The 13691-nt window shown below is 32.7% G+C and overlaps 1 protein-coding gene across 3 annotated transcripts in view; it reads right to left on the bottom strand.

Annotated features, from left to right (window-relative positions):
* The window catches only part of LOC143235089 (importin-7-like), a 56979-nt gene that overhangs the window by 25741 nt on the left and 17547 nt on the right, over nt 1-13691 (bottom strand). For all 3 annotated transcript variants that reach the window (XM_076472885.1, XM_076472886.1, XM_076472887.1), the window contains exons 9-15: nt 13342-13535; nt 12443-12532; nt 10261-10426; nt 9567-9727; nt 8003-8201; nt 5807-5932; nt 317-414 (exon numbers count right to left, since the gene is read on the bottom strand). In XM_076472885.1, the coding sequence (XP_076329000.1) occupies nt 317-414; nt 5807-5932; nt 8003-8201; nt 9567-9727; nt 10261-10426; nt 12443-12532; nt 13342-13535 (1034 nt within the window). The remainder of the gene's footprint in view (nt 1-316; nt 415-5806; nt 5933-8002; nt 8202-9566; nt 9728-10260; nt 10427-12442; nt 12533-13341; nt 13536-13691) is intronic.

The following is a 13691-nucleotide window of genomic DNA, read 5'->3' as shown; positions in this document are numbered from 1 at the left end:
AACCACCTAAAAGAAGAACATTTACATACGTTACACAAGTAAAAATGCTAGTATACAACTATCTATAACAAAATTAAACCTACAGTACATCTTCTCCAACTTACTACCTTACAAGTCACTTTTCTCCAGTGTTTGGATGTGATGTAATTATCTAAATTTTATAACGTCAATGTGTATAGACTACCACAGATCAAGAGAAAATAACAAACACAGATAAACTTTCAACTTTCATAATGTTATAAAGTCTCTTACGTGGACAAGTGGAGAGAGAATTTTCTAGACCTGTTATAATTTTATATAAAGAGAGCAATATTACCATGTTGCACATCTCATATATTGCAAGTAAGTGGTTGTGATTACTTAGAAAAGTTGATGAATCCACTCTAATAAAGTTATGCAAGGAAGGCATCATATCTGAAACATGAAAAATAATTGTTATTATTAAACAGTGTCACTACAAAACAAGTGTCATCAAGAAGAGCAGAGATTTAACTACTTTGAGAAGATTCTTATATTTAGTCAGAGAAAAAAATATATTTATTTTCCTTGATTTTAGTTACAGGAAAATGAGTGCATGCAAAGAAGATTCAAATATACATTGTAAAATCCTACAGCATATTACAATCATTCCTTGTGCTAAGGCCAAAGGTATCTATGCAAACACACAAACTATAATGAAGTATTTGTTTCTATCGTCACATTACTAAAGACTTCCCATTATGGAAGGCAAATGTAATGGCATTATGACTTGTCAGATTGAATTAAAAAGCCATGGGAACCAACACCCTCATAACCCCAAGCATTGATGTAGGTGTCCCTAAGCACAGAGTTGAGGTACATTTATGGTTGTACAGTTTAACCTTTTCCAAACTAAAGTTTGTTTGTTACTTTAGAGCAGTGGTTTCCACCTGGTGTCCCCATACCACTGGGGGTTCATGAGCTATTTTCTTTAATTAAATAATGCACATAAGGACACAAAATGGAGTCTGTGAGTAACAATTAATAATAAAAGGGGTTCTTGGTGATAAAAATGTTAGGTTGGTTGGTTGGTTGATTTAATGTTTTTTTGGCACAAAGCAGCTATGCTATCTGCACCAAACATCTGGTAAAAACGTAAACTTAAAGTAAATTTAGTAAAATTCATAAAAGGAAATCAAGGTAAAACAAATAGCACAAAACCAATGGTTACATCTAATCTACAATGTTAAGAAAAAAACTACAGTAATAAAAACGTAAAGGACTTTCTGTAACATAATTGCAATTATCATAACCCACCAGAAAGACTAACAGGTAAGTAAAAAAACCACCTGAAGTTGGCCTTTCCAGTCCTGGTTTCGAGTTATTTGACTTTACAGTCATTTTCCAATTTCAAATCAACCTAAATGGGCTGTGATTCTTAAAATGAAATCTCATTAAAAAAGGTCTAAAGTATAAATTAAAAAACCTTAAATAGCACTAAAAAGATTGACGGCCTTCAAAAAGCTAAAAACTTTACCAAAGTGGACAGTGTCACCATCACCAATAATACTGTCTAACATTATGGACAAACCTTGGAACAGAACATGTTTAAAATGGTGCCGTCGTTGAGAGTCGTAATGATGACAAGAAAGTAAAATGTGGCTTATTGTGATCTGAGTCTTACACAGACCATACAGATAAAAGAAAACGATGAATTAAAAAACTGTGACCAATGCATAGTCTAGTTAGAGCAACTTCCTCTTTCCGATCCTTATGGAAGCAAGATGGCCAAAGTCCAATATAGGGTTTTATTTGGAAAAGCTCATTTTCTCGTTGCTCACTCCAAGTAAACTGCCAACTGGCACGGAGCCGAGCCTTGAATACAGGACTATAGTCCATGTACGGAACAGGTACAGCAGTGATAGTGCCAGAGCTGCGGGTCAGTGAACTTGTTCTCATGAATACCAACATGGCCCAGTATCAAGAAAAACTGGATAAAAGAAGATGTTAAAGAGAAATAGGCCAGTAGGTTTTGAATATTGGTGAGAACAGGGTGTGAACTAACATGAAGCGATTTCAAGGTAGTAGAGAACTAAGCAAGTCAGTATAAATAGTGCAGTTTGAGTATTGCTTAGCCTCTTTGTGATCTAGAGCAAGAGATATGGTGTACGATTCAGCAGTGAATACAGAAGCCGTAGAGGGAATTCTGCACGCAACCACCGAACTGCAACAAACCATGGCAGAGCCCACATAGTCACCTGATTTTGAATTATCCGTATAAATAGGAATGGAAAGATGGTTTGAATGATGTTTGGCAAATAAAAGATGGTACTTCAATTGGGAGTATCTGCTTTTCTCAGATAACTTAAAGAAAGGTCACATTTGGAGACTGTAATAAGCCATGGTGGGATGGGGTGACCATTGGAAACAGCAATGTTATCCAAGGACAGATCCAATTCATCCAACTGCATCTGGATAAGAAGGCCAAAAGAAGCAATGTCAGACTGTCTGTTCTAAAAAAGTATGGCCCACCAAGGAAGGAAAACACAACCCCAGGTGGGATGCTTTGGTAAGGAATGAAGTTTCAAAGCATACAGTAAAGACAGTTGCAAATGGCGAAGGTGCAAAGAAGGTTCATGAGACTATGTATAAGCTCTGAAATGGAGAAGTGCAGAAAGCCTCAGTACAGAGCCAAAGTCCCTGATGATGAATGGGGTCCAGCATCATTAAGGCCAAGGGTCTGGCAGAGCCATAGACCAATGATCCATAGTCGAGTTTCGATCGAATAAGAGCACGATATATCTTTAGCATAGAACATCGATCCACTCCCCAAGTGGTGGTAGAGATGACACGGAGGCTGTTCAGTGCTCTTGTACATTTGAACTGTAGCTGCTTGATATGTGACATAAAGGTCAGCTTACGATCAACAATAAGCCCCAAGAACTTTGTCTCAGGGAACACAGGCAGCACAACTTTACCGATATATAGTTCAGGATCAGGGTGAATAACCCGTTGGCAGCAAAAGTGCATGCAAACGGTTTTAGAGAGAGATAAATTAAAGCCGTTTGCTGTGGACCACTTCGGTAAATGATTGAGGGCAGTCTCTAGCTGCCGCTTAATATACATCATGTCTGGTGAATGACATGAGATGTGAACGTCGTAGACACAGAGCCTGCTTGCAACAGTGAGAGGGAGTTGTTCAGTGATGGCATTCATTTTTATACTGAAAAGTGTGACACTAAAAACACAGCCCTGAGGGATTCCAAGTTCCTGTAGAAAAGAATGGGAAAATGTTGAACCCACACAAACTTGTAATCTCCTGTCCAAAAAAGATTTTTAATAAAAATGGGCAAATGTCCACTTAACCCATATGTATGGAGGTCTCGCAAAACGCCATACCTCCATGTTGTATCATAAGCCTTCTTAATGTCAAAGAATATTGACACAAGATGTTGTCATTTGATAAAGGCATCTCTGATTGATGTTTCTAGTCAAATCAGGTGGGTCCATGGTGGAGCACTGTCAACAGAACCCACACTGGGTGGAGGAGAGGAGGTTGTTTGATTCAAGGAACAAAACAAGACAAGCATTAGCCATCCTCTCTAAGCTCTTACAGAGACAGCTCGTCAAAGCAATTGGATGGTAGTTTGAAGGAATCTTGGGATCCTTTCCAGGCTTAGAGAAAGGTAGGACAATAGCCTGGTGCCAGACATTAAGAAAGACATTTCTCCTGCCAGATCTGGTGAAAAAAATCAGAAGAATAGTAAGATAAAGAGAAGATAGATGGCACAGAATGTCATAGGGTATATCATCAGGTCCAACTGATGTACTGCCAGACCAATGAAGGGCCAGTTTGAGTTCCACCAGTGTAAAGGAACAATTACAGTCATAGAGACAATCAGCTCGAAAGGAAAGAGGTGATTGCTCTGCTCGAGTCTTGATGGCTAAGAAGGTAGAGGAAGCAGCAGAAGTGCTACATACCTGGCAAAAGCTTTCACCTAGAGTATCGGCAATGCTCTGGATATCAGCCACTTCCTGGCCATCAGAGAGCAAGATTGAGAGATTATATTGCCCACCCCAAGGCTGCTCGTCTACAGGAATTCAAGGCCAAAGTGGTGTGTTAGGGTTCGACCCCTCAACCACCAGGATCCTTTCCTCCCCTTCACGGGTCGCCACACACGGCAAACACGTGGTAACAGAGGAGGTAAATTGAAAGAACAGAACCTTCCCTGGGAGGTCCCCTCATCACGTACAAGAATCTACACCGAGGGGGAAAAGATTGGGAAGCACTGTTTTAAAGCAAAGCCAACTTACCTCTGCCCCACTAAATACTGCTTATAAAAAAGAGTACATCATCCAATCCTGAAAAGTTAATTATGAATTTTCTCACAAGTTTCTTCCAAAAATTAAATTACAGTTGAAATGCTGAGATACTAATTTTGTTTCATGCAAGTTTTATTTTAACATCTGTTTTAGAATATAAAAACAGAAGTGAAACTTTTAGTTTTAACTGTCAGTTTTTTGTTGTCTATTGAAATTTGTTTAAAGACAGCATATGTAAGTAAATTTCATGCCAGCACAGATAATAAAAGGCCACCAACATGTACATTTAACATAGATGTGAAAGTATCTTATTCATGTAACAGTTCTAAAATAGTGAATAGTTTAAATTATGGTGATAAGAACTATAAAAAAGCAACTTTTGCCATTTTTATTTTGAACATTTTTTTTTTGTTTCTAAAGAAGTATAAACTATACACGTATCATCTGAAACTGGAATTATTTTCTCTTTCATGCATTTTATTAGAGGGGTATATTGTATGTACAGAAATGTGAAAATTTATGAAGTTTTGGTATTAGTAGAAACATTAAGGCTAAGTTTTACCTTTTGTACTTCAAACTTAATGAATTACCTTTGTGTTTTTTTGTTTATCTGTTTACCAAAGTAACTGTCTTTTATGTTTTGTATGCAGTACATTTAGTTCCATCATTTGAAAAACTATGCTAAATATCGTACCTTTGTTTTGTTTCTGAATTTCCTGCAAAGTTACATGAGGGCTAACTGTAGTAGCCCTCCCTAATTTAGCAGTGTAAAATTAAAGGGAAGGCAACTAGTCATTACCACCCACTACCAACTCTTGAGCTACTCTTTTACCAACAAATAGTGGGATTGACCATTACATCATAATGCCCCTACAGCTGAAAGGGCAGACATGTTTGGTGTGACAGGGATTCAAACTCACGACCCTCAGATTACGAGTCAAGTGCCTTGACCTGGGCCTCGTAACTTTCTACTCATATAAACGTAACTTCACTGTCTTCATTAAAATTTCCAGTAAATACTAGATAATTTATTACATGCATCTCATAAATAAATTTTATGCACAAATTAAAGGTACATAAATACTATATATTTATATTAGTTTTAGTATTTTAGGAAATTTTTATCTTTGTTAGACCTATATATTGACAGTATAAGGTTTAATAAAGTCTAATGTCAGGCACAGTTTTTTTCAGTCCATGTACTGACTGGCACAGAAAATGCTACTTTAAATATATAGATATTTTGAATGCAGAACTATCTTTACATTAGAAATAGTATTAATTCAGTAAACAGTTATTAAATTCTTTACAGATTATTTACATTTCTTAGCTATTAACAAGTTAAAAATGAATTACCTGGTCTAAGGTATGCCTTTATAAATATTTATGAATCACATGAATATATAAGTATAGCAAGTGAAAAATGAGATTTATAAATGTGCATTGTAGTTTCCAACTAACTAACTGTACATCACGGTTATGATGCAAATCATATTATGAAATATAAAAAACGTGAATCTCAAACCTGTAAAATACTCAATTCCATTATTCTGGAAAATGAGATACATCATTTCAAACACTTTCCACGAGTCTGGAGAGATGAAATTACAGGTTAAGCTGCAGGTTAGAGACAAGGCCTCTTCGTATAATTCTGAAAATAAAAACAGTAAATGAAAGAATTACTTTTATATTCAACCAATGTATATGTTTTCCATTTTTATAATTTTAGTATGTATCTATTTTGCTTAGCCATTTCAATTATTTTTACATGTCTAAGTTTGTGTTCTGAGTAATGTATAATCTACAGATCTTTTCAGAATAAGGCTTTAGCTTCATACACAAATGCAAGTTCTTATTTTTTAACTATGATTTTAAAATTTATAAAAATAAAATTTTATTTGTTAAATAAAAAATAATAGTTTAAAAACATACAATTTAATAAAAAAGTTCTACCATACAAATGTTGAAAAAACAAACTCACACACAAAAATAAAACAAATTCTCAATAAGCTATTAAAAACAAAAACACCAATTACTTTGGCAACAACATTTTTTTTCCCAAAGTACTAAAGCAAAAACAATATTACAATAATATATTCTCTGACAAAGTTTTTTTTCAAAAGTGAACAAAACATTTAATTGGCATAATGGTAAACACCTGTGATATTATATTTGGTACTAATATTCTGAGCTTCAAGGAAAAACTATAATTGCAATGGCTAATAGGGTTATCTACTACAAGGTTATCAATTAACCTAAGAGATAAAATGTTGATACATTTAAAATTAATTCAAAAACGTTATCATTTTTACATAATCATTATTGGGAGTATTATGTTTTGAGACCTATTTCAACTACTGTGCTCACAAATAATTAATTAACAGTTTTATTTAGTCAGCTGATAATTGCTGCTAATCAAATTTGATACAAATTTTTACTATTTTATTCAATTTGTTTCTTTGGTAGAGTTTAGTTAATTTATTTTTGTGTACTTAATACTTGCACATTTAGCATTTTCACTCCATTTATATAAACACTTGAGCAAACTTGTTAAAATACCCTTTTCAGTGGATGGTAAAATCTAAGCTCACAATTTTATTTCATTATTTTTAAATAACATAACTTATTTCAAAAACTAAACAAAAATAATGTTTCACCAAAAGCCACAGAAACAAAACAAGTACACATAAAATGTGTAATTAAATAAAACCTTTTAAAACTGCAAAAAACCTAGCATTTTAAAACTACCCACACATATTCAACAAGAATCCCAAAAAATATAAATTTTTATACTCACGTACAATATTCACAAAACTGGGGTTTTTCAGCAACAAGTTTCAAAATTGTTTACAGACAAAAGAGGTGAAGCAAATAACGTTACATTACAGATTTTACAGTGTGCATGCTCATGGTCTCAAAACAAAACAAGTATCATTCCTTTTCAATTTTCAAGTTTTACTTGTTTACAGTCTAAAATTCTGAAGAAGTATAGCAAATATTATTCTAGTACAGACTTTGCAATATACCCATATATGTTTAAAAAAAAAAGTGAAAAACCATTCCATTCCATGTTTCACTGACAAGTTTAAATAAATATATAATGAAGTGAAAAAAAAAATTGAGCTTTGGTCAGTTAGTCAGTTGTATTTAAAACTTAAAAAACCAAAAACAAATTCAACTGTAATCAGTTAGTGTGCTGATATTCAAACATAAAGATACAAAAAACTGAGCTGTAATCAGTTAGTGTGCTGATATTCAAACAAAGATACAAAAAACTGAGCTGTAATCAGTTAGTGTGCTGGTATTCAAACATAAAGATACAAAAAACTGAGCTGTAATCAGTTAGTGTGCTGGTATTCAAATTAAAGGAGCAAAAAAGTGAGCTGTGGTCAGTTAAAACACTGGTACTCAAACTTCAGATTTTACCTATGATTTATTAATTTAATACATTTTGTCCCCTAGAAGGATCTCAAAAAGTTGACTAAGTTAACTAACCACGTGAGCAGTCCTGTGATCAACTAGCTATAATAGAATTTTATTTCATTTTTAGTGAGTGCATTCTAATGTGACAATACCTGAATAGCATAAAATCCTGATAAAATCCATGAGTGAGCTTGTAAACCAAAACATCATAAAAAGTTTACTCACTAACTATACTCTATGTGAAAACCAATCCAATTAGCAAGTCTGTAAACCAAAACATCATAATGACTTTACTCACCAACTATATTCTGTGAGAAAATCACTCCAACTACATGTAGAACATAAGGTTCCACTTCAAGCATGATTTTTTTTTCATCCTCCATGACTGACAGGATCGTCTCAATGGCATTTAATATTCCAGTTGTCACAGCCTTTTCATCTGTAGAACCATCTGTTCCATCCAGGAAAACTGTCTTCTTTTCAAGAAAGGTCTGTACCTGGTTTAATTTAAAAAAAATATATATATATATATATAAAATATTTTATATATATAAACTTATATAGTTATATAAACACTATAGTTAGTTTATATAGTTATATAAACATATAGTTTATATATATATATATATATATATACACTTTGAAAATGATTTCCATATAAAATATGAACAAGAAATTTAAAACATAAATACCTAAAATATAGCTTTCTGTATTGTGTGCTTAATTAACTAAATACAAAACACATCAGCATGTTGATTTAAATATAACATCAGCAGACCATTAGAGAATGTTTAGTCTGAAGTATAAGTAAAACATAAAATGAGCAAATAAAGATAAAAAATGAAGAAATAATATACATTCAATAGACACTTAAAAAAGGTTCATACTAATACACAATTCCCATTATAGTTACAAAGTCCACATAAAGACTAAACCTTTTTAAGTCAGACATAAAACTGAGTTTTGCAATAGCCCTAGTTTAATAAATCCTGAATAAGACTCCATGTTGCATACTGTAATTATATCCTTAACCATATAACAATATTCTGTAGTCTATATATCATACAGAATGTAAAAAACTGTTCTCACTGAAAATGATATAATACAAAATATGAAGTTTTCATATTCATGGCAAAGCTACAGATCTACTGACCAAATGGAAAGCAGTAGGTCAGCAACATCCTATAGCCCACTATCCATGTTAGGAGATTGAATGTAATTTTCTAATGCATCCAAAACCATGAGGAACACTTAACACTTACTGCATGGATCCAAAATAAGCTCCAAAAAATGAAGAGCTCTTCCACACAGCTAGCCTATGATATGGAGTCTATAAACTATGTAGTTAACACAAACTCTTGTTTCATGAAATAAAGGAGTTCAAACTAAATCTCAAGCACAGCCAATATTCCATTTATCTTTCTTATATAACTGAGAACAATATATTAAGCTCTTCACACTATACTCATCAAGGTAGATGCTTGTGACTGTTAAAGGTCAAGGTTAGTTTTGGACAATATTTTATGGAAGAAAAGCAGCTAAAATATGTTCAAGATCCCTTGTTCTTAAATACTGCATTATTAATGTTATCTTAAATTATGTAGCACATCTGATTAAAGGTCAATTAATATATTAAAAAATAAAACTAAATCCACTGACTATAAAGAATTTTAGTAAATTTAAAATTTCAAACACGTGTCATTAATAAGCTGCAAGCCAGAATTTGAACATAAAGTAACATGTTTTCTTCACACCTGTACAGTATCATTTCTACAATTTCAATAGCATTCATGTAACAAGAGATACAGAAACAAAACAAATGAGCGATGTTCATTGTATGAATAAGAATAACAAATGCTCACCAAATGATCAGTCATCTCTACAGCAATAGGTGCTAATTCTTCAGCAAACACACACACCAAATGTTGCATGATGTTTGTTAAGTCATCATTTTCTGTTTCTCTGATGATTTTTAAGAGTTCCAAGGCAATCGTTTTTACCTGCGGTCTAATAAACTCTTGGGCTATTAATGGATATAAAATAAACACAATTAACAGCAATAAGAAATCATAGTTTTAAACTCACATTTTACTAATCATACACACTTATATAAGCAGTAGCTTACCAAGTAAAGTGCATTCATTTTCAACATTTTATAAAAACTTAAAATACTATGAATTAATACTGTATTTGAAATTAATATTATATTATGTATTTTACATTTAGTAAACACTACAGTTTATACTACTGTCATCACCACAATAACGTACAAAGTTATGAACAATATCACTAGTGACCACATTAACAATAAATAACAAACAAAACTGGGTGAACACTTGCACAGGTGATCGCAGTGAGAACAAAACATAATAAATCTATGAAAAGTTTGCACTAGTGACCACAACAACAACCAATCATAATGGATAAAACTGTCCATCAAGATGGATTACTAGTGATCATTATCATAATAATAATAAAGCATAATGGAAAAAACTGTCCAATAACATTTTCATTAGTAGGTAATTAACATAATGCTTCATTATTTAACAAACTAACCTTTTTCTTGACTAAGAATCAACATCTGTATAGTTACTGCAGCCTCTACTTTTACAGGAAGTTCCTTCTCTTGAATTAAACAGTGTTGTGCTAATTGGACAGCTTGTATTAGGTTGTAATCATTAGAAAACTTCATTTTGTGAAAATAGTGAAGCAGCCAGCATGCCTAAATGAAGAACAAATAAATATTGGTTCACTTCAAGAAATTAAAGTAATACAGTAATCAACACATCTCCATAATAAGTGTAAAATGCTCAAAATTTTCAAAAGGGAAGCATAACACAATATTAACTATCCTACAAGGGAAACTAAAGAAATTAAAAATGTTTATTTTATGAGAATACTGGGACATCAGCAGACCTGATTTATATACAGGGTGTACACAAATGAAAGGTGAGGTTTTGAAAGTATACTGGTTAAGAACAAATACTTACTGTGCATTAAACATCTGTTTATTTAATTCACCAACTTCTAAAGGTTTTTAAAATGGTATCACACAACTTCAGTGTGTGCAATGTTAAAAGCACAGCACACATCGTATTGATAATCAATTTCTGTTCACACTTGGTCAAGAATCTTCAGCATAACATTTTTATTTGGTTTAGTGGTGCTTTGTTGAAAGTCAGTTAAATCAGCAATCTTTTCATTTTACAGTATTTTTCACATGGCCCCATAGAAAAAATTCTAAAGTCATGCAGTTGGGACTCTTCGAGGGCCATACAACTTGCCCTTTTCAGAGAAACAATGTGGAACTAAAAGCCCTTCAAATAGTCTTGAGAACTGCGAGTGCACTCAATCTTGTTGAAAGACAATGTGTAATTTATTGTGATTCTCCATGTTGTTGATCTGTGAGAACACAAATTTTTTCAACATGTCCAGGTAGACATTACTGGACATTCCAGCAAAGAAAAATAGCTTGATGATGCAATTCCTCATCAAACTGCACTAGATATTAACCTTCAGCATTCCTCAAACTTGCCCTTGAACCATCTGTAGATTATTTAATCCTAGATTAAGCAGTTATGTCAATTGACAGTCACATCAACATGGAATGTCATCTCATCTGAGAACAAAATGCTGTTAAAAAACTCCAGCCGGCCATCAAATTTTTGGAGCATGTCACTGAAATGCAACTTTCTGTGGCTTGTCATTTGGTTTGATTTCATGCAGTAGCTTATCAGCCTCTTCCGCATCCTTTTGTGAACAGTTGACTGCAGAAAATTTAATCATAGACTATGACAACATATTGATTTTTAAGAACTTCTAATGCAGGACTGTCTGAAAACCTCTACAGTTTCTTCAGACACTCCAGGTTTTCCTGGATACTACCTGTTTCTATAAATTGCTTGAACCACCTTCACGTTCTTTTTCATGTAGTGGATCTGTGTTGTATGCTCTTTTAAAATGTCATTGGACCAGTTTCACTGACTTCAGCTCAAATAACCACAGAATGCACACCACCTTTCTTGAAAGCTACTCACATTAGAACAAAACCATGAAACACAAAACACTGCTTTAACAAAACTATACAGGTATACAAATTTATTAATGGATATGTGTATAATGTTAGGTATAGTAGTGGCAAAATAATGGCAATGCCCCTAAACCCCACCATTCATTTGTGTACATCCTGTATCTCTAAATATAAACCATTACAATCAAGAAAAGGCAGAAAGCAATCAAGTCTGCAGACAAAATAAACAACATGGAACATAACCACTGATGTATTAAGAAATATTATTTCACATAATGATATCCTTATATCATATTATGAAATATAATAATATGTAGCTTAAAACTATAAGGTGCTTTCAGAAATATGATTGTCTTCTAGAAGCTATGCATGCATGAATTATTCCAAAATATGTTCATAAATATGAACCATTCCAAACTGAGATTCCCACTAAGTATACATGAAACATCCCCAAACTGCAGATTAGCATGTCCAGTGAATCCTTGAATAAATTCTTGGATATTAGATTTTTTTTACTGGTACTATAATTAAAATTAAGAGAAAATATTGTATATCACTTTTTTCCCTGGAGTTACTACCTTAATATAGTTTGTCAATTTTAATAGTTGTATTTTAATATACGATATACCATTATTGTCACAGTAATCCAAAAGATTATAAACTTTAAAAAGATATATGCACTATTTTAGAAACGCATGTGTGACTTACACTTGCTCTCAAGTATGGATAATGGCTGTGAAACTCAGGATAAACATATGTCACTAGAATTGTCTCCATTTTATCTTCATAATCACTTCTCTGTAGAAATAACAAAATATAAGTGAAAAAGTTTTAATAACTTTGATATGAGAAATAAAATGATAAATAAAATAGGTATATAATTAATAATGCGTTACAGGAATTAAGACTGACAATAACAATACTGTACAGAGCATGTTGGACCTACAGAGCAGAGAAAGTTATTGACTAAATATTCACTTAAGAGGGTAGGATGGTCACATACACTTATATTAATAAATTAAACCACTTTAAGTCCCAACATAGTTTTTATATATTGGAATAAAACGATTATGTTGGAATTACAATATCAGAGACATCCACAGTGTTAGCTACACTAAAAACCTGATAAACATTATGTCTATTGTTAGACTGATGATGGTGGATAGTTAATTTTGTCCACAAGTAATTAGCTATAGTTAAAAATTTCAGGAGAAATGCTTTGAAATGCTGAATTATGATGCAAGCTATTTTTCATTCAAAAATAAGTTACATAAATGTTCAATGGGATACATGAAATGAAATAATTTCACTAACTTGATTAAAATATTCAATATCATAAAAGTATAAAGAGCAGTCTATAATATACTTCATTTTTAAAACACTAATTCTGTTGCATTTCACGATGTGGACAACTACAGTCACTCTCAACAATCATAACGTTAGACTGATTCAAAGTTCATACAAGCACAACTCCACCTTAAAGAAATGGTTTGTTGTGTGACTTAAAGCTTTATTTTCTTTCACTGAACTATTCATTATGTCACTCTCTGTAAAACTAGTATCCAATTCAAAACTTTCCTTTTATGAATTTAAACAAGATTCCATACCTCTATCAATATGTCTGCAACAGTTCCTAACATGTGCAATGCTCCATCCTTATGTCTAGGGTTAGAGGATGGATCTGTTAAAACAGGCATGACAAAAGCCATGGTCTTATCCAACATCTCCTTGCGTTTCTTGGCAACAGAATGTAACAACGTTTGAACAGCAGTAATGGGTGATATAAATTCTCGAAAGACATCTGAAAGTTTACAGCATTAGAAAAATTTGAGGGTTTCTTCTTTTCCCCAATAAAATTTACTGTCTGTGACTGGGCTGTAGATTTACTATGGTTCATTTTCACTAAAAATCCTTTTGTAGCTCATTTTAATACATTAATGAATATTATACAAAATTA

Source organism: Tachypleus tridentatus, chromosome 12 (genome assembly GCF_004210375.1).
Source record: "Tachypleus tridentatus isolate NWPU-2018 chromosome 12, ASM421037v1, whole genome shotgun sequence".
Taxonomy (NCBI): domain Eukaryota; kingdom Metazoa; phylum Arthropoda; class Merostomata; order Xiphosura; family Limulidae; genus Tachypleus; species Tachypleus tridentatus.
Note: the sequence above shows the minus strand (reverse complement) of the source record. Positions and strands in the feature narration are given on the sequence as shown.